A 22,099-nucleotide genomic window follows, 5' to 3' on the forward strand; every position below is an offset into this window, starting at 1 on the left:
CGCCGGCTCGGACGCCGCTGCTCCCCGCGCCGCGCCGCCTCTCGCCTCTGCTGCCCGTGCCGCTGCCGCTCTGGCCGGCGCCGTGCGAGCGAGCAGCCTGCGGGGGCAGGACGCTGCGGCGGCTGCGGCTCCGGCTCCGGCTGCGGCTCCAGCTGCGGCTGCGGCTCCAGCGCCGCTCCGCCTCGGCCAACAGCGGCACCCGGAGGCGCCGCGACGCCACCGCAGCCGGCTGATGGCCGTGCGGCGCTTTGGCCTCTGCGCTCCGAGCCGCACTGTCAGCTGCTGCCGGCAGTCGGCACCATCGGCTACCGAAAGGCGCGATTCAGCTTTCAGTTTGGCGAGTGTTCTCATACCCGTGGAAAGACGATCCGAGCAGCTCTGTTTAATAGTGGAAGTGAAGGGTCCGGCTGGAGAACGTGTTGACGATCGTGCAGACTTCGTACAGCAGACCTAGGTGAGTGCAGGTAAGTACAAGCAGGTACACTGTACAGCAAATGTCTGACATATTCCAACAGCTTCTACTATTGCTGTGGGTTGTCTTTCCCCCGCTCTTTTATTTCATTTCTACGAGCTCTGAGAAGCAACAGCTACAAAATACTTCAGTGGAAAAGCTGTTGTAGAAAGGAAGCACCAGACCCACCGTTTTCTTTGAGGAGATTCTTGTTTATATCCTTTTTATTTTATATACCTCTCAGAGTGACCGAGACTGGGGGAAAATGGCAAGCCTTATTTTCTACAGCAGCACTATCAGTACATGCTCCCAGTTTTACAAATCATGGAGATCACCACAACTTCTTGCTCTAGAACTGTGAAAACAGACCTGTTAAAGCATTTCTTCAAAATTGCTTCTTTCAGTGAATGGGGTAAATAAGTAGATCTAAGAACATGGACGAGCAGCAAAAAGGTACCCATGCACCCAGGATACTTCAATTACCAGTGTGCTTTTCCGAGAATTGTAAGGTGGAGTGGTATACTCCTCCATGGTGATGCCTGACGTGTATGTGACATGTCAGCTACCTTTCCCAGGACAGTCAGAGACTTGTAGGAAGAAAAGATGGCAAAAAAAGTCACAAGAAGAAAAGTCAGAAGGGCAACACTAGTGAAGGCAGGTTACCTGTGACACAAACACAGCAACGTGTATTTTGCACCCACAACACACAGAACACTCCAGGCATGTGCTGGTCTGAAAGTGGGAAGGATAAAACCCTCTGGAGTGCAACGCCTATGAAAAAGTACTTGATCCTCCTCAGTGCCTGTTTGTATGATAACACCACCTCTCAGCAGCACTCAAAGAAAATCACAGAACGCAAGACTCTGCAAACCAACAAATCTTAGTTCATGACCGTGGAGAGAGCAGGGCACATTATGACCAGCTGAATCATTTCAAGTGCTACACAACCCACGAATTTGGAAACTACAGGTACAGCAGACTTTCCTAAAACTCCTATTGCTCCAAACAAGAGATGACTCCATGGATGACTGCTGTGCCCATTCACAGGGTGCTGGTGATAACTCAGTTCCACTCTTGCTACTCCCTTAAAAGATACAAGGACACGGACTACAGGACTCAGTTTCTCCTTCACAAGCTTCTTCCACTGTAGCAGTTATTAGCAAATGATCACTTGGCTACAATGTCACTGAGAACAGGCTCTTCCTCACCAACAAGACCATTCTCACAAAGTAGCCACACTATACTTCACATGGACAGATGCATACCAGAGGGTCACCTACCCATACCAAGCAGGTATTTACACAGAATCTTGCCCTTTCTCAAAGTTTGTTGCATTGCATTACTAAGGTACTGCTTACATGCATTTCAAATAATTAACATTAAATGAAAACTCTGTGTTGTAAGACAATAGTGATAAATAAAGCAACAAACGATAGAGTTTTAGAAAAACCTTCAACTAATAAGCCATTCATGATGAAAATACCTGTCTATGTCTAATAGTCCAATCCTCTGCGTAATGCTGCCGAGCAAGAAATGAACATTATAGTGGCATTAGGCACATTAGGACATACTGTTGTTACACCCTCAGCTACACTGCTACCTCTAACTACACCTCTCTGTAAAAGACACGACGATTAACAGTAAAGCAGATGAAAAGTGACCATAGGACAGTACCAATCCCTCAGAGATTAACCCTCATTTGGCAGAAGAGGCCACAAGGTTGCTGTGTGAATAGACTCCTAATGGACAAGAAGGTCATTCTCTCAAAATGCTTCCAGGTGCAGTAAGACTCTGGATGTACTTACCGGCTGGTAAGGAGCACACAACCTTTCTAACCAGTAACACTATTTAGAATGCCTACTACTCCGTTCCTCACAAACCATTTGCATCGATTGTAAACGCTTAGCATCGAAAGATCAAGCACTGCTATGTGAGGGATAACGATACAAACCAAGCTGAGAGGCGACATAAAAAGCACAAATGAATAATCCTTCACAGCAAGAGTATCTTGACATTTCTTAAAGTGCCATGCCATCTGTAACACACGCCAGCAGAAACTGTGACAATACTCTCTAGCATTTCACCCGTTATTTGAAGGCCTAGGAAGAGGCTTATAGAATCTATAAGCACAACATTCAGTCTTGGAACATCCAGTTCTTCAACTCCACTCCATTTTTGGAAGAGCACAGCGGCGGCTCAGCACCAAAGTGACCAACCAGTGCTCATGTATGCACGTGTATTTTAGAATTTAACACTTACCCACAAGTAATTTCGCTCCTCTTCCACCTTATTGCTCAATCTGGAGCATGGAGCTCACTTTTGACCCAACCAAGGAAATTCCCACAAGCAACAAGGAATGTGCAGGAATGTGTAGGAATGGTCTCCCGGTTGAGGAAAATGTACCTCCAGCACAGAAAACACATACTGCATTCTGGTACACAAAGATGGCACTGCTGTCACTACTGGCTGAGGGACATGCTGTGTGAGGAACCATCACACGAGAGAAATACAAGTCCTGCCCCAAAGCAGGCACAGGTGGCTCTACGTTTATTTCCAACACTGGTTTACATTGGTCCTAAATAATGACTGTTAAATGAAAAAGCTGTGTTACAAGGCAAGAGTGATAATTAAGTGAAACAAAGACGGACTTGAGAAAAACACCTCAACTAACACGCCGTTCAACATAAAAATAATTCTGTATTTGTGAAAGTCCCATCCAATAAGTAAAAGTGCTCACTAGCTGGTAAGAAGCACAGAAAAAAAGAAGAGAACCTTTCTAACGAGTACCGCTATTAAGAACATGTAGTACTCAGTTCCTCACACACTGATTTCAATGACAATAAATAATAAACAACATATGATCAAGGGCTACAACATGCACGAGCAGGTAATGATACGAAACAAGCAATAGGGCTGCATGAAAAGTATAAATGATTAACCCATCACGGCAAGATATAAACGGGATAATTAAAGTTCCGTTTCAAGAGAATCTCATCCTACTCAAGCACAATTGCTGTCGGGAAGACATCTGACGCTGCTAATAACGCAAACTTCGATTTGCTAATACTGCAACACATCCGTTCAGAAGACCTACTACTGACAAGAAAACCGGTCGGGGGACAAAATGAGAAACAAACTGGCGGCCGCGTGATAGAAGCAGCAAGCCCCCCTGAGAGGAAACTCCAGCAGGCAACAGCAGCCTCCCGCTTCTCCTGCCTCCCGCAGCAACTGTCACGCTGAGCCGCGATCCCACGTTCACCCCCCGGCAGCAAGAGGCGCCAGCGCCCCGCGCGTCGCTGAGCGAAGCTTTGCCTTCCCGCTACCTCCACCTCCCGAGGCAGGAGACAGAAGACGGGGGGGAAAGGGCGGAGAAGCAGCGGAGGGAAGCGTCGCGTCGCGTCGCGCCGCGGAGAAGGGCTGGTGGGAGGAACTCACCGGGGGAGCGGCGGGGTCCGCGCGGCGGGCGCCGGCAGGGTCCTCCCCGAGCAGCGGCGCGGGCTCGTCGGGCGGCGGCCGGGCCGGGAGGGTGTCGCAGCAGCTGCCGCCCGACAAGCGGAGCTGGCTCTTGCGCGAGTCGGCGGTGAGCGACACCTCGTGCGAGTAGGAGTGCAGGAAGGCGCGGACGCCGTCGATGCCCACGAAGTGCGAGGCCGGGACGCCGCGCAAGGCGCCGCTGCCCGCCGCCAGCAGCTGCGAGCGGCGCCAGCGCCGCAGGCGCAGCGCCAGCAGCAGCAGCAGGAAGGCGAGGAAGAGGCAGGACACGGCCGCCACGGCCACCACCAGCCACCGCGTCAGGCTGCCGGCCGGCTCGCCCGGCGCCGCCGCCGCCGCGCTGCCCAGCTCCGACAGCAGCTCGGCCACGCTCTCCGCCAGCACCACCGTCAGCGTGGCCGTGGCCGACAGCGCCGGCCGCCCGTGGTCCTTCACCACCACCACCAGGCTCTGCCGCGCCGCGTCGCGGGCCAGCGGGAAGCGCGCCGTCCGCACCTCGCCGCTGTGCAGCCCCACGCGGAACAGCCCCGGCTCCGTCGCCTTGGCCAGCTCGTACGACAGCCACGCGTTCTGCCCCGCGTCCGCGTCCACCGCCACCACCTTGGCCACCAGCGCCCCGGGCTCCGCCGAGCGCGGCGCCAGCTCCACGCCCGCCCAGCCCGCGCCCGCCGCCGGCGCCGCCGGCGGGTACAGCACCTGCGGCGCGTTGTCGTTCTCGTCCACGATCACGAGCCGCACCGACACGTTGCTGCTCAGCGCCGGCGCGCCGCCGTCCTCCGCCCGCACCCACAGCCCCACCTCGCGCACCTCCTCGTAGTCGAAGGAGCGCAGCGCGTACAGCGCGCCCGTCTCCGCCTGCACCGACACGTAGGACGACAGCGGCGCGCCCCGCACCCGCCCCTCCGACAGCCGGTACCGCACGCGCGCGTTCTGCCCCCAGTCCGCGTCCGCCGCCCGCACCGTCAGCACCAGCGCGCCCGCCGCGTTGTTCTCGGGCAGCCGGGCGCTGTAGCGCGCCTCCGCGAACACCGGCGCGTTGTCGTTCACGTCCAGCACCCGCAGCGCCAGCACCGCGCTGCTCCACAGCGCCGGCGACCCGCCGTCCGCCGCCCGCACCGTCACGTTGTACTCCGCCACCTCCTCCCGGTCCAGCTCCCTCGCCGTCACCACGCGGTAGTAGTCCTCAAAGGACTTCTCCAGCCGGAACGGGAGGCGCTCGGCGATGCTGCACCGCACCTCGCCGTTCGCCCCCGAGTCCCGGTCCTGCACGTGCAGCAGGGCCACCACCGTCCCCGGCGGCGCGTCCTCCGAGATCGCGCTCAGCGCCGATCGCACCGAAATCTCGGGCGCGTTGTCGTTGACGTCTGTCACCGTGATCGCGACTTTGGCCGTGTCGAAAAGGCCCCCGCCGTCCCGTGCCTGCACCTCCAAATCGTGCGACTCGCCTTCCTCGAAGTCTAGGCTACGGACCAGCGTGATGGCTCCCGTCTCAGTGTCCAGCTGGAAAATCTTGGAAGCTTTCTCTGTGATTTTCTTCAATGAGTATTTCACGTGCCCGTAGAGCCCCTCGTCGGCGTCGGTGGCCGTGACGGTGACGAGGGTGGAGCCCACGGGCACGTCCTCCGGCACACGCAGCGTGTACTCCGCCTGGCTGAACACGGGCGCGTTGTCGTTCGCGTCCACCACCGCCACGCGGATCCGCGCCGTGCCCGTCCGCGCCGGCTCTCCGCCGTCGCTCGCCCTCAACACCAGCTCGTGAAACGCCGCCTCCTCCCGGTCCAGCGCCTTCGCCAGCACCAGCTCGGGACGCTGATCCCCGCCGGGGCCCGCCTGCACGGCCAGCGAGAAGTGCTCGTCGCCGCTCAGCTCGTAGCTCTGCAGCGAATTCCGTCCCGAGTCCGGGTCGTGGGCCTCGGCCAGGGGAAACCGCGACCCCGGGGCTGTCGTCTCGCTCATTCTCTCCTCCAGCGCGATTTCCTTGAAGCTGGGCGCGTTGTCGTTAATGTCCGTGATTTCCACTTCGATGCCGTAAACCTGCATTTCCCCCTCCACTATCACCTCACAACGCAGCACGCATCGCTGCACACTCTCGCAGAGCTGCTCTCTGTCTATCCTCTCCGCCGTCACCAAATGTCCCGTCTTGCCGTGCAGAGCGAAATACTGCGTCCTCCCCTCGGAGACAACGCGGACGCCGCGTTCGCGGAGCGCCGGCAGCTCCAGCCCCAGATCCTTGGCCACGTCGCCCACGAACGAGCCCTTCGGCATCTCCTCGGGAACCGAGTAGCGCAGCTGCCCCCACGCCGCCTCCCACGCCGCCACCAGGACGCACCACAGCACGGCTCGCTCCCGCCGGCCCCAGCGCCTCCCCGCCGCGCACATCGCCGCCGCGGCCCCGCCGGCCCCGCACCGCCGCCGTACGCTCCTCGCAGACGCTCCGGCTCCGGCTCCGCTTCCCTCTAAGGCTCCGGCCCCGGCTCGCCGCTCCCGGCCGCTGCCGCCGGCCCCTCCGCCTCGCTGCAGCACGGCTCCGCACCGCGGGGACGCTCGCAGACCGCCCGGCCGCCGAGCCAGCCAGCCAGCGAGCGAGCGAGCGAGCCGGGCCGCAGCGGGCGGGGCTGCCGGCAGCGCTCCGGCCTTCCTCTCGCTCCTCCTCGGTCAACAGCGGCGCCCGCAGCCTCCTCCCGGCACTGCAGGCACCGAGCGCTGCCGAGCGCTGCCCGCCCTGCCTTTCCCGCGGGCAGCGGGCGGGGACGGCACCGTCGCCACGGGGACAGCGGGGCCCGTCCAGCGGTCATCTCCTGCGCTGGCTTTTCGCCAGCCCATCTCTCCTTCGACCCTCGAGGCGATCACGACCAGGAGGAAGGCAGAGGCCTCCCGCCGCCGTGCTGCTTCGACCGCACGGGAAAAGTCACTTGCTAACGCCGAGACATGCCAAGTAAAATAATGTCTCTTCGTCTCACATGCTCACACGAGCCTCATCCCATTAGTTCGAAAGCACAATCTCCAATTTGTGTAGCAGTCATGCCTGAATGACTGGTGCAAGGAGAGCAAGAGAAAACGGGCTCTGAAATACAAAACGGGACATTCAGACACACACCCCCGGAGAACCAGCGGTATCGGGCTCCTGAAAGCAAGCGGCAGGGACTTTGCTTTAAATACCTCCGTTCCTAAGGAACACGCTTGGAATTAACTACGCCACGACCATTGACTGAGATTAGGCATTTAAAGGCTGAAGCGTGGCTGAAGCAGGCACATGGAGCCACCTGCAAAGAAAGAGGACTTTTAAGCTCACAAGGAACCCCAATTCAATATGGGGAAGAAATAGCGAAACTTTTGCAGGCAGTTCTTCAACCCAAGGAAGTTCCAATAACACATGGTAAAGCCCTTCAGAGTGGGAATAGTGAAATGATAAAGGGAAATCGAAAAGCGGATCAAGTGGCAAAGGAAGCAGCTCTCAAAGAGTCAACAGTTGAAGGACCCTTAATTCCAGCACCTCGTTTACAATCATCACCTCCACAATATACTGAGAGAGAAGATCAATTGCCAGAACAATTAGATTGTTCTAAGAATGATCAGGGATGGTGGGTGACACCTTTAAAGCAACTGCTACTATCTGAAAAGATGATGGAAAGTCTACTTAAAAGATTGCGTCGAGAAACACCTTCAAAAGCAAATGCATTGGTATTGATTGCCAAAAAGATAGCTTGTAGGACCAAAAATGCAAAACCTGACAGACATAATGGTTAAAAGGTGTGCTATTTGTTGTGCTAATCATCCAAAAAATTACCAAGAGGGTTAAAAGAGGAGTTGTGAAACAAGGAACAACTCCTGGGGAATACTGGCAAAGAGATGTTATGGAACTACCGCGGTGTAATAAATACAAATATTTATTGATGATAGCCGGTAATTCTTCTGGTTGGCCAAAGCCTTTCCATGTCGTACCAAGAAGGCTAGAGAAATCATTAAGGCCTTATAAAAGAAATTTTCCCTAGGTTTGATATTCCAGAAGGTATGTCTTCTGATATAGGACCCCATTTCATTGTAGAAATCGTAGAGGGAATTTCTAGATTTTCGGGTATTAAAGGGAATTTACATATCCCTTGGAGTCCACAGTCCAGTGGTAAAGTAATCTTGTAGGAATATAAGAGAGGCAATGGAGACAGGGTGCTTGAATAAACTCCCGCATGATTTCGGATTCTCGCTGACTAGATGGCTACAGAGTTTACTACTGAACCTAATCATTTTGGTTATTACAGTGTATGTTGTTTGGATGTCTCAAGACTTTCATCATGAGACAGGCATCTCAATCACATGTATTAGTGATAAGAGATAGAAAGTGAGACTTGTTGAAGTATATTGAGACTTCACAAGTCTCAAAGAGGGGAAATTGTTATCAATTAATATGCATAATATGATTGAAATAACCAGGGAACTGCTAAAGTCTTGGCTACAGCCCCCATCGGTTAATATTTAAAATAAGGAAACAAAAACTATACACTATAATTAAGGTTTAGTAACTAACTATCAGTCAATGGGGCTTTATGTTTATGTCAGAAAAGGTAATGGATTGTGGTCTGGTCAATAAACCTTGAAGAACCACCTGTAACTGCCAAGACTGAGTAACAAGTAGGAAAAAGTTAATTCGTACAGGGGGAGATCGCGACCACCGACTTATTGACCACCTACTCAAATGAGACCCCCTACTCAAAAGAAGACCATGAAGGAAGAAGACCGAGTCTGCGCACTAATTTACATGACAGGCAAAGAAGAAAGAACCAATCGTTAAGACAAATAATAATGAATATGTATTACTTAATTAGATAAAAATGAGGAGTTTTGAAACAAAGGTGTGCTGTCTTGAGACAGGCACCCGTCCATGCGCATCCATGAAATTAATTTAAAAATACCTCGACTCTGTGAGGAATTGGCTTGCAGGCCGGGTAAACGAACCCCGTTTGTGGGACAACAATAAGGAACACGCTGGAAATTAACTACACCACGACCATCGGCTGAGATTAGACATTTAAAGGCCCAAGAAGGTGAGGTCAATCAACTGAGAATCTAAGCCCGTACCATAACCTCTAACACGAATTTTTGTAGCCGTCATGCTTGAATGACTGCTACAAGGAAAGCAAGAGAAAACAGGCTCTGAAATACAAAACGTGATATTCGGACACACACATCCCACACACCCCCCCGGAGAAGCAAATATATCAGGGTCATGAACCCACGCTTCAGGAACTTTCCTTGAAATACTCCCCTTCATACGGCCCATTCTGTGGGTTGAGGGTGATTGCAGCCGTACGACACCTTTGCGTTGCTCCCAATTTTTTTTCTGCGCCTATTTTCCCGCTAGTCGTCAAGTCCCGACCGTATTTTAGAACGGGATGAGAGCAATGGAGTGCTTCAGTGAAGTCACTGACCTAATGGCTACATTATTAAACTGTTGGAAGACCTACAGAGGCAGCTAATACCGAAAAAGGAAAGTTAACGGACTTGAATGGGTGATTTGCCATTAGGCCACATAAACTAAGGGTCTGCATACTTCATAGGCATTTACACCTGAACAATTAATTCGATAACGTGAAGGAATCGTCTAGGAAGGGGGGATGACGACCAGAAGGAAATGACACGCCTCCCGTGGTTGTGTTATTTCTACCGCAGGGATAAATGTTTTTGCTATGGTGATACAATGTAGATATAAAGTTCTGTTAATATTCCGTGCACAGCCTTACGAGTCTTGGCCCGTTAGTTCAAAAGCACAATCTCCACCACTACTTGCACAGCAATTAGCAGCAGTCGTGCTTGCACGACTTTTCCCTCACCCTTCCGCAGATCAAAAGTGTGTCACACTGGAACGCCACCAGCCACATTACTTTCCCAAACCCCCAGCCATAGCACAAGGCAGCAATGAAGATCCCCCTTCACAAGGAGTCCTCCTCAGGGACAGCCCTTCACTCTCGGCTTCGTTGCTTTTCGGCTGCACAGGCGAGGCCGGTCTCAATCAGCCTCCCTTTCGCCCCACTTTGTTTTTTGCAGGGTTTTTTTTGTTGTTTTTACAGCCTTACACGGTACAGGCTGTGCTTACACTTAGGACTTGCTGCTCCATTCTAGAAACAGCATTAAACAACGGGGTGGTTTTATTCAGCTGTCAGCCAGGTCCCAAGTCCATCGCTTCGGGAAAAAGCCATCAGGAAGGTAAAAATGTCAAACATCAAGCACCAATCCCACTTTCCCGACTGCATCATATAGACTTAGGTCATCTCATTGTACACGGTAGGGATCCGCGTTCAACATCAGTAACTCATACCATTTAGGGAACACACGTTCCACAAGAAAACCTTCTCAGCTGAAACTGAACGAGTGATGAACCAAGAACTGCCGCCGCTACCTGCCTGCTTTGAGTGGAAAGTAAACAGATGCAAACCGTGGACGTTCAGCATCAGCAGAACTCATTCCACTTTAGAGCTTCACCACATTTGTACCATTTCATCCAGCACAAGCTGAATGGCAGTAACCTCTCTACTGAGCCTACAGGTGTGACAGGTGGTCAGGCAGGAAGTGCCGTTCCCGCTGCCTGCTGCCAGAAAAGACACGGCAGAGGATTACTTCATTCGTTCGTGGAAAGAGAGCGCGGCAGCAGGCGCCCAAGCGGCCAAAGGACGAGCAAGAGCCCACTCCCCTCGGCGTGAGCTTAGAAAGGGCTCAGAGGCAAGGACTGCGCGGGCTTACAGACCTGCGGGGCCTCGGCGTCCGCGGGCGGCTCTCCCGCGCCGGCGCTGCTGGTCGGGCTCCGCTTCCCGCAGGGCTCCGCGCCGAGAAGCTCCTCCGCGGCCAGGCTGGGCAGCGGCGGCGGCAGCCAAGCGCCCTCGGCGACGGCGCGGCCCGGCGCCACGCACAGGTTGTAGGAGTAGGGCAAGGTGCCCTCGCAGAAGTCGGCCGGGAAGGCGGCGCCGGCCACGGAGAAGCGCTGCGCGCCCAGGCAGCGCAGGACGGCGGGCGGCCCGGCCCGGCGCACCCGCGCCAGCACGGCCAGCGCCACGCTCAGCAGGAAGAGGGCGGAGAGGAGCGCCAGCGCCAGCACCAGGTAGAACTGCAGCTCCGCCGGCGAGTCGGCGCCCGCCGCCCGCTCGCTCAGCTCCGGCAGCGCCTCCTGCAAGCTCTCGGCCAGCACCACGTGCAGCGTGGCCGTGGCCGACAGCGCCGGCTGCCCGTGGTCCTTCACCACGGCCACCAGCCGCTGCTTCGCCGCGTCCCTCTCCGACACGGCCCGCGCCGTCCGCACCTCGCCGCTGTGCAGCCCCACGCGGAACAGCGCCGGCTCCGGCGCCTGCACCAGCTCGTACGACAGCCACGCGTTGCGCCCCGCGTCCGCGTCCACCGCCACCACCTTGGCCACCAGGTACCCGGCCTCGGCCGACCGCGGCACCACCTCGAACGGGGCCGCGGCCGGGGACGCCCCCGCGCCCGCCCCCGCCGCGCCCGCGCCCGCCGCCGGCCACAGCACCCGCGGCGCGTTGTCGTTGCGGTCCAGCACGAAGACGCGCACCGTCGCCGTCGAGCTCCGCGCCGGCGCCCCGCCGTCCTGCGCCCGCACCGCCACCGCGAACTCGCGGCACTGCTCGTAGTCGAAGGAGCGCTGCGCGTACACCGCGCCGCTCCGCGCCTCCACCGACACGTACGGCGCCGCGCCCGCGCTGCCGCCCGCCAGCCAGTAGCTGACGCGCCCGTTGGCGCCCGCGTCCGCGTCCCGCGCGCGCACGCGCAGCACCGGCGCGCCCGCCGCGTTGTTCTCCGCCACGTAGGCGCTGTAGGCGGCCTCCTCGAACACCGGCGCGTTGTCGTTCACGTCCGACACCTCCAGCACCAGCGCCGCGCGGCTGGAGAGCGCCGGGCTGCCCCGGTCCCTGGCCACCACCGCCACCCGGTGCTCGGGCGCCTGCTCCCGGTCCAGCGCGCTCGCCGTCACCACCTTGTACGAGCCGCCCGACGACGCCACGATCGACAGCGGCGCCTCGCCCGACAGCTCGCACGACACCTGCCCGTTCTCCCCGGAGTCCCGGTCCCGCACTTTCACCAGGGCCACCACCGTGCCGGCCGGCGCGTCCTCGGGCACCGGGCTCGACACCGACGTCAGTGTCACCTCGGGCGCGTTGTCGTTCACGTCCAGCACCTCCACCTCCACCTTGCAGTGTGCCACCAGACCGCCCCCGTCCCTCGCCTCCACCAGCAGTGTGTAGCCTCGCGTGTCCTCGAAGTCCAGCGCCTCCTGCAGCGTGATCGTCCCGCTCTCCGCGTCCACCACGAACTTCTGAAGCACCTTGGCCGGCGTTTCCCCGAAGCCGTAAGTGATGCGGGCGTTGGTGCCGGCGTCGGCGTCGGAGGCGGAGACGTTCAGCACCATCGAGCCCGGCGGCGCGTCCTCCCGCAGGCTGGCGCGGTAGCGGTCCTGCGCGAACACGGGTGGGTTGTCGTTGGCGTCGGTGACGTTGATGCAGAGCTGGGCGGTGCCGCTCCGGGGCGGCTCGCCGCCGTCCAGCGCCGTCAGCACCAGCCGCAGGCTCTGCTCCCTCTCCCGGTCCAGTGCGCGCCGCAGCACCAGCTCCGCGAACTTGCTGCCGTCCTGGCTCTCCTTCACCTCCACCGCGAAGTACCCGTTGGTCTCCAGCTCGTAGCCCTGCAGCGAGTTGCTGCCCACGTCTGCGTCCTCGGCCGTGCCCAAGTAAAACCGGGCGCCGGGAGAAGTGAACTCGTTGATCTCCAGCTGGAAACTGTCTCGCAGGAAGCGCGGGGCGTTGTCGTTGATGTCCTGGATGGCCACCTCGACGTGGAAAACGTTGAGCGGGTTCTGCACCAGCGCCTCGAAGCTGACGGAGCAGGACGCCGCCTCGCCGCACATCTCCTCCCGGTCCAGCCTCTCGCTCACGTAGAGGTTCCCGGTCTCCCCGCTCACGCCGAAGTACTGCTTCTCGGCGCTGAGCCGCAGCTGGCGTGCCGGCAGGTCGGCCGGGCTCAGCCCCAGGTCCCGCGCCAGCGGCCCCACCAGCGAGCCTCTGCCCAGCTCCTCGGGGATGGCGTAGCGGACCCGCTCCGGCGCCGCCCGGCAGCACAAGCCCAGCAGCAAAGCGGGCAGCAGCACTCGCCCGGCTGCTCGCCGGCGGCTCTGCCTCTGCCTCTGCCTGCCCGCCATTCTGGGCAGCGCTCGCCGCGCTCCTCCCTTCCAGCCACTCTCCGCAGCGAGCGCAGGGCCCGCCGGAGGGCAGCGATCTCGGCGCCGGCTCGGACGCCGCTGCTCCCCGCGCCGCGCCGCCTCTCGCCTCTGCTGCCCGTGCCGCTGCCGCTCTGGCCGGCGCCGTGCGAGCGAGCAGCCTGCGGGGGCAGGACGCTGCGGCGGCTGCGGCTCCGGCTGCAGCGCCGCTCCGCCTCGGCCAACAGCGGCACCCGGAGGCGCCGCGACGCCACCGCAGCCGGCTGATGGCCGCGCTCGCTCACGGCGGCCCGGGCTTTCGATCTGTACGCATCAAGCTTGGCGGTCTCTCTTTTAATACAAAAAGGACACTCAGAGGCACTGACGTAATGCTTAGCAGGAACCCTAGCCATTATAATGCGACCGTCGTCTCCTACTCAAGAAGGATCTTGAGGCTGCAGTAGACTCTTAAAGTAGTGATACACTCTGTCATGTACCTTTATGTCTTCCGGCGTGAGTTGGTATGAAAACTAAGAAGGAAATATCTGTGACAGAGCAATAAAGAAGTTTTGTCGTGCATGTTTTCAGCCTTTCCTGATGTTTCATCTCCCTGCCCACGTGTCTCTCGGAAGCCCACGCAAAAAGGGTGAATTTCATTTTATTCGGAAATGCTCAGGTTTGATTCTGGTTTAGAACAACAATTAACACTGATGGAGAGATGTGAAGCCTAAAGGTAGTGGACCTGAACTCAGACCAGTGTCACTGTACATGCCTGGCAGAGAAGAACAAAGTGTAGAACCATGTAGGCTCTTTGCCCTGTGCACATCCTGACGCTGACTCCTCTTCCGTACAGAAAAACCTTCAGTGCTCTTGCTGGAAACGCCAAAGTCCGAGGCCTGCCATAAGGCTCGATTTTGCTTTTCTCTCTCTGTGATTTTGGGAGCTTCTAGGCAAAAGTCCCACTGTCTGGCCAGCCCATGCAAGGACTGCCTGATCAGCTGAAAGCTTGTCAATGATTTCTGATGATTAATATACAAAACCAAAACCTCCATCTGATCTCATTGGGGCAGGTACTTCAGTGCTGTGATTTGCAGATGCTTTGCCACAAGTCACTGAGGCCTCGAGATGTAAGCTAGGCAAGTTGCAGTGATTTAGAAGGGCTGCTAGGTCTCTCTTGCCTGTACTTTACTAGGCCCCACGTGTTCCTTTAATGAGAACAACAAAACTCAGCAGCACTTAATTAAACCAAAGAAGCCCAAACAAGTACCTCTCACTAAGCAAGATGGGGCAGGTTATTTGCTACTGTGACACATCCAGGCCTGTGCAGCCTAGGGACATGTAGCCTTGTAGTCCTCAGAGAAAAAAGAACAAGCCACAGGTAGGTGGGATTGGCCAGCAGTACTCTACACCAGGCTGTACCACCTTCTGAGTAGCCAGCTTGCCAGAGGGGGATCAGAGGTGACTGCTGCTATGCAGTAATGCTCATTGATCTTCATTAGTGCTTGTTATCCACTTGGACTAAGCAATGGGTAGGGGGGTGTGCAAGTGTTCTCCACGAGTTCCTTCTTGCAAAGCAGAAGCTCAAATCTCTCAGCCATTTCTGATGATTAATAAACAAGACCAAACACTCTGACTTGCTCCACCGAGGTAAGTATTTGACTACTGGAATGTACAGATGCTTGGCCGCAACTCTGCCTTGAAAATTCATCTCCCAGAGCACCTGGAAGTGACTGAGGTCTGAACCCACAAGCAAAGCCCTGAAGTCTTACTTTGGACTACATAGTAGGGGGGTGGCTTTTGGAAATCCGTTAGTCCTTGTGACTTTTTCTACTATGTAAATGCTTTATCAAAGGTCTTTATCTAGGTATAAGGGCATATGAAAGACTCAATTTTAACTTCTGTTTCATTTTCCTCACACAAAAAGGTCTTATCTCCATGTGGTTCTCCAGGGAAGTCAGTATTTGCTGCAAAACAACACTCGGTTCCAACTGCAAAAGAACAATCCACAAGTGATAAATGATGACTTTCCAGGAAACAAAGCCTGAAGGCAGATCAAAGGATGGGAAAATGTAATTACCACTTTGATGACACTCTCCATCAAAATGTTGCAGGGAGAAATACAGGGATAGAGGAGGTTTCACACAGGAATTATCAAGATGTTCTACCCATATGTCCTGGGTTCAGCTGGGATAGAGTTAATTTTCACAGGAACCTGGGAGGGGTCACAGCCAGGACAGCTGACCTGAACTAGCCTAGGAGCTATTCCATACCATGTGACATCATGCTCAGTATATAAATGGGGAGCAGGCTGGGTGGGGGGCTCTCGGCTTTCAGTGGGGGAGCGTCGGGGTCCGGGTGGTGAGCAGTTGCACTGTGCATCACTCGTTTTGTATATTCTTTTATTAGTACTGTTGTTGTTGTTGTAACTTCTCACTTTGTGTTGTCCCAGTAAATTGTCCTTATATCAACCCACGAGGTTCCTTTTTTTTTTTCTTTTCTCCTTTCTGATTCTCCTCCCCATCCCACCGCAGGGGAGTGGGGAGGAGTGAGTGAGCGGCTGCATGGTCCTTTGTTGCCGGCTGGGCTGAAACAACAACACCATGTATGTAATGAACAATGATGTATCATTGTTCTCATTTCTCTCCAACCCCACACAACTTGCAGGTTAGCTTCTGACCCTCATAACTGGCACACACATGTCATGAGAGGTTAATGCATCATGATCATACCAAGAAAGGACATACATTTGTCTGCTTACCACCATTCTCATAAGAAATATGAGTATTCAAAAGCACGTGAGAGTTAACATGGCCAAACTAAAAGACAAGCAGTCATCCAACAGAGACTGGGTCATCAAACTCTTTGCTTAGGAGGAATCTCGTCTCCTCTTTTATCACACACACTGTTCCACAGAGATGCAACTTCTTCAAAGGTCATGTTTACATCTATTCACCCATAACAAAACCGGAACACAAATGTACCCCCCTTACATCTCCTGCCTTCCACACCAGCTGTAACATGAGCAAGAGACTGTGTGGCTTGTCTGGCTCATAGTTCACAAACAAGTTTCACCATGTCTAGTGCACACAGGTGACTCATGGGGGGTTACAAAAGCGACCCAGCCTTGGGTTGCCTTCAGGCCCTGTCTCTCTGCAGAGACGACTCACGGGGAGCTGTGTAGACAGCTTAGCCCTGGGTTGTCTGATAAACCCTAAACTACACAGCGCGGTGGCTGTGCCATTCAAAGAACCCAAACCTGAACTTAGCCTTGAAATCCCTTAACAAATAGTATGCCCTGAGTCTCAATCCAACCACTATTCAGTTGTCTGAGGAAGCAAGGTAAAAAAAACCCCCAAAACTGGAGGGTTTCAGCTTCAGTTTCAAATGACAACCTTGTGTATTCAAGCAATCACAGACCAACAAAGGAAAGATAAGGGAAAACTCCACTCACATATACATAATCCATTTAGGCATATACCATAATCCGCTCAGACATAGTCATACACACCATTCCACAAGTCGGGGATAAAAACTCTGAGATTCAGGTTGGAAATGGGGGAGTCACTTCTCCAACTATACAGTTGGCTTGTGAAGGAAACCCTTTTCCCCCTTGATGGGGATGCCAGTTGAGGTAACTTCCCTGGGATTGAAAGCCCTTACCTGGAGGAGTACGTGAATATTGTTTATGCTTTAAGTTTGTAAATGCGTGTGTGCTTGTGGTTGTCTGTGAATTGCTTGTGGTTGTAATAATGTACTACTCTTGCCTTAAAAAATTGCAATAGTGCATTCCTCCATTGTATCTGTAAAACCTGCAATAGTGGCGTGTTAAGTCTGTAAGTGAAGTTCAAATAAATCATTTGCTTGAACCTTGCAGTTAAGTCCTTTTCCATCACAGAGGCACTAACACATAACACGTTGCTAAATGAAGATATGCCACTACTTATAACTAAACCTACATACATAGAACACCAGGGGGTGGGAAAGAAAAGGAAAAAAATTCGGACAAGCAATGCAGGGAAGCATTAAAATTACTGTCAGAGAAACACACCAGGAAGATGTCTCGGTCTTCACTGTGGGCATGGAAATTCATCCCCCAGAGCACCTGGGAGCCGTTGCGTTCTCAAGCTGCACGTGCAACCCTAAAGTCTTACTCCGGACTACAGAGTAGGGGGTTCCTTTTATGAAAGCTCATCAGCTCTCATCATTTTTTCGACTCTGTGGCCTGCTCATCTCCCACAAGTCTGAAGCCCTAAGTGGAAACGCCTAATCACAGGCCCCTTTCTCAAGCTAAGTCTTCTGAGAAAGTATAACAGATTCTCTTTTAGCTTCTGCTTTCTTTTTCTCATACATAAAATTCTGTCTTCCAGTGGCTGAGGGCTTGCCAGGGGAAGTAAGGATTTGCTGCAGAACAACACGCCGAGTCTCCAAAGATAAAGAACTATCCAGAAATGGGGCAAAATGAACCATGACTTTCCAGGAAACAAAGGCATGAAAGACAGTGTAATTACAACTATGAAGAAAGTCTACGTCGCAGATGTTACAGGGAGATGCAGATGGATGAAGGAGGTTTCACGCAGGATCTACCCATGCATCATGGTTCTGCAGGGAGAGTTATTGTACAAACGCTTTATTGCTGGAGGACTGTCATTGCCTTTCAGGACAGGGGAACCAGGATCACCGCATGAATGGCACGGGCCTTGGCACCAGGCATGAAATCAAACCATTGCTCAGCCAAAGCCACATAGACCCACCAATTTTCCTGGTTGGGAGCCAGCCTGCTGGCTCTGCATTCACAGCCTTTATTTGCACCATGGACAACATCCAAGATTTGGCCATGTATCAGCCACAGGCAAAAGAGCATTTCAGTCGGCGACATTGTAGAGAAACAGAAGTCTATCCAAGTCTTTGTCTTGGCAGCTCTAAACCTTCAAGGTATGGATGCAAACTTCCAGGTATGGATGGACAAAATCCTGTATTTATGACATAGCAATTACAGCCCTTCAGGGAAATGCTTTTCTACCCTCAGCTGTACATCTACATCTCCCTTCACCTTCACCTTCACCTCAATAGGCAAGGAAGGGGCTACCTCCAAGGATGGAATAAACAGTGAGAAATAGCTGCAGCAAGAACACAGAGAAACCATGCCTGGAGAAAATTAATCCATCCCACTAATGCTACCGTTTCTGCAACAGCCCTCCTCCAAAAGGTGGGAGGGCAGACAGCGAGACTCCTTTCTTTACACAGAACAAACTTTCATCAATCTGTTCATGGAACCACATGCTCAATTCCTTTTGGACTTCCATTATAAAACCAGTAATAACCAACAGCTATGTGTCCAATGCTATCAATCGGGTCCAAGTGCATCCCACTGGAATGGGAAAAAGCGTTGAGAAAGGAAAACAAGCTCTGCAACACAAAGCTGACCATGTTGCAGAGTCTGTTATGCAGAGTCAGGTGATTTCACTAGAAATCAAAAACTTTCAGTGATACCTGTTATAGTTTCTACCATTTCAGTCAGCACAAACGGAGTCAACTTGCTGCTCTGAATGGATGGGGGTTACACTGTTCCTTCTTTCATTCCTTCCTGGAGACACGGATCAGCACTTCCCATCCACACCACCCAGGGAAACCCAGGGGAAAGAGGACAGAGGTTCAGAAAGGCTCAAGGAAAACAGTGAGAGAGTGTGGGCTTATAGACATGTGGCCCCTCGGTGTCCATGGGTGGCTCTTCTGCGCTGGCACTGGTGCTCAGGCTCCACTTCCCACAGGTGTCCCTGCCAAAAATGTCCTCTGCTAGCAGGAGGACCATCATCGTTCTACAGGCACAGTTATTGGGCTGTCCTGGCTTAGGCTGGGATAGAGTTAATTTTCTTTCTAGTAGCTGATAACAGTGTTATGGTTTGGATTCAGTATGAGAAGAATGTTGATAACACACTGATGTTTTCAGTGGTTGCTAAGTAGTGTTTAGACCAAGTCAAGGATTTTTCAGCTTCTCAGGCCCAGCCGACAAGAAGGCTGGCAGGGTACAAGAAGCTGGGAGGAGACACACAGCCAGCACAGCTGACCCAAACTGGCCAAAAGGGTTTTCCCTACCATGCGATGTCATGCCTAGTATATAAACTGGGGGGAGTGGGGCTGGGGAGGGGATCACTGCTTGGGAAATAACTGGGCATGGGACGGTGAGTGGTGAGCAATTGCACTGTGCATCACTTGTTTTGTATATTCCAATCCTTTTATTCGTATTGCCATTTCATTATTTTTACTGTTATTATTATTAGTTTGTTCCTTTCTGTTCTATTAAACTGTTCTTATCTCAAGCCATGAGTTTTCTCTTTTTTTCCCGATTCCCTCCCCAAGCCCACTGGGTGGGGGGAAGTGAGTGAGTGGCTGCGGGGTGCTTACTTGCTGGCTGGGGTTAAACCACGACATGTGCAAACACTTCATTATTGTTAGAGGACTACCATTACCTTTCAGGACAGGGAAACCAGGATCACAGCATGGATGGCACAGGCCTTGGCACCAGGCATGAAATCAAACCATTGCCCAGACAAAGCCACACTGACCCACCTATTTTCCTGGTTCAAAGGCAGCCTCTCACCCTCCTTGCTCTGCATTCACAGCCTGTAGTTGAACCATGGATAATATCCAACTTTTGGCCATATGTCGGCCACAGGTAAAAGCGTATTTCATTCAGCAACATTTTAGGGAAACAGAAGTATATCAAAGTCTTTGTGTTGTGTATTGGGTTGTGTGGCCAGGTTTTGGTAGCAGGGGGGCTACAGGGGTGGCTTCTGTGAGAAGATGCCAGAAGCTTCCCTCATGTATGACAGAGCCAGTTCCAGCTGGCTCCAAGATGGACCCACCACTGGCCATACTGAGCCAATCAGCAGCATTGGTAGCACCTCTGTCATAACATATTTAAGAAGGGTTAAAACCTGCTGCGCAACAGCAGCTGGGAGAGAGGAGTGAGAATATGTGAGAGAAACAACAATGCAGACACCAAGGTCAGTGATGAAGGAGGTGCTCCAGGTGCTGGACCAGAGATTGCCCTGCAGCCTGTGATGAAGACCATGGCGATGCAGGTTGTCCCCCTGCAGCACATGGAGGTCCATGGTGGAGCAGATATCCACCCTGCAGCCCATGGAGGACCCCACGCTGGAGCAGGTGGATGTGCCCCAAAGGAGGCTGTGAGTCTGTGGAGAGCCCGTGCTGGAGCAGGCTCTTGGAAAAATATGTCATCCCGTGGGGAGGATCGCATGCTGGAGCAGGTCTTCTGGCAGCGCAGGACCTGTGACGCTTGCGGGTGACCTATGCTGGAGCAGTCCATTCATGAAGGACTGCACCCCATGGAAAGGACCCATGCTGGAGCAGTTTATGAAGATCTGCAGCTTGTGGGAAGGACTTGGTTGGAGAAGTTTGTAAAGGACTGTCTCCCATGGGTGGGACCCCACGCTGGAGCAGGGGAAGAACGTGAGGAGGAAGGAGTGGCAAAGACAAACCATGATGAAATGGCCACAACCCCCATTCCCTGTCCCCCTGTACCTCTCAGGGGGAGGAGGTAGAGAAATTGGCAGTGAAGTAGAGCCTGGGAAGAAGGGAGGAATGGAGGGAATGTGTTTTAAGTTTGTTCTTGTTTCTCATTATCCTACTCTGACTTTAACTGGCAATACATAAAATTAATTTCCCCGAGTCAAGACGGGTTTGCCTGTGACAGTAATTGCTGAATGATCTCTCCCTGTCCTTATCTCGACCCATGAGACTTTTGTCGTATTTTCTCTCTACAGTCCAACTTCAGACCTGGACAAAGAAACAAAGCAGGAATGGGAAACCTACACAAGTGAAGGAATCATAGCTTAACATTTCAGATTACATCAACTGTAGTAGGTACACAGAAAAGGTAACTAGTTGGGGAAAAGTCCACAGGAGGCTCAAACCGGAGCTCACACGCAAAAACATAGCCACAGTTCCTCAACGTAATTTCTTTGGATGACGGCGCAGGCCTTGGCACGAGGCGTGAAATCAAACCATTGCTCAGCCAAAGCCGCACTGACCCACCTGTTTTCCTGGCTGGGAGCCAGCCTCCCACCCTCCTTGCTCTGCATTCACAGCCTTTAGTGACACCACGGACAATATCCACTGTTTTGGCCATACAGTGATCACAGGCAAAAGAGCATTTCATTCAGTGACATTGTAGGGAAACAGAAGTGTGCCAACATCTTTCTCTTGGCAGCTGAACACCTTCAAGGTATGGATGGAAACTACTTCCTCAGCCCAACAATTCTAGGAGGTCTTTTCATGTTTTGAGGGTTACCAGCCACAAGGAGGCCCAGCTTTAGACCTGGACAACAAGCAAGGCAAGAATGGGAAACCGACACAAGTGAAGGAATCATAGCTTAACATTTCAGATTACGTCAACTGTAGTAGGTACACAAGAAGGGTATCTAGTTGGGGAAAAGTCCACAGGAGGCTCACACAGGAGCGCACACCAAAGAGCAGAGCCACAGTTCCTCAAAGTAAATCCTTTGCACAATAAAAGAGGGGAAATGCATGGAACCACAACTGTGGGGCTCATCTAACAACTAGGACAAACTGAACTTTTACACCATCTTCACATCTTTACACTTTTCAAATTATACCACAGCAAACTTTTTCACCTGCCCTGTATTGGGACAGACAGAATTTTTCACCATGCTCAAATATTACGCAACAGGAAAGCTACTTCTGCAGACAGATACCATTGAAAGAAAAGTTGCACGTGCAAATTCTCCTTACTGAGAACAAGGATGACAACACGGACGCATGCAAAGAGATTTCTCTGCTCATCGCACTGATGTCAGATGTAGAGAATTGTGTTCTGATTAGAAAATCCTGTTCTAAATCATGTTAGTTAATCATTTTCAACTTCAAACAATTTTAGTAATACCTACAGAAGTAGCCAAGGTCATTGTCACCCTTTCTGTTCTTTCCTG

General features: G+C 53.3%; 1 protein-coding gene across 3 annotated transcripts in view; it reads right to left on the minus strand.

Annotated features, from left to right (window-relative positions):
• The window catches only part of LOC128155009 (protocadherin gamma-A4-like), a 156,377-nt gene that overhangs the window by 44,807 nt on the left and 89,471 nt on the right, over nucleotides 1-22,099 (minus strand). The window contains exon 1 of one of the 3 annotated variants that reach the window (XM_052816422.1): nucleotides 10,680-13,159. The exons of 1 other annotated variant lie outside the window; for it this stretch is intronic. In XM_052816422.1, coding sequence (XP_052672382.1) covers nucleotides 10,680-13,133 — 2,454 coding nt within the window. In that variant the 5' untranslated portion in view covers nucleotides 13,134-13,159. Of the gene's footprint in view, nucleotides 1-4,903; nucleotides 6,615-10,679; nucleotides 13,160-22,099 lie in introns of those variants that run through there. One more of the 3 variants, XM_052816427.1, reaches the window with a different exon arrangement.

This window comes from Harpia harpyja, chromosome 20 (assembly GCF_026419915.1).
Source record: "Harpia harpyja isolate bHarHar1 chromosome 20, bHarHar1 primary haplotype, whole genome shotgun sequence".
NCBI lineage: Eukaryota > Metazoa > Chordata > Aves > Accipitriformes > Accipitridae > Harpia > Harpia harpyja.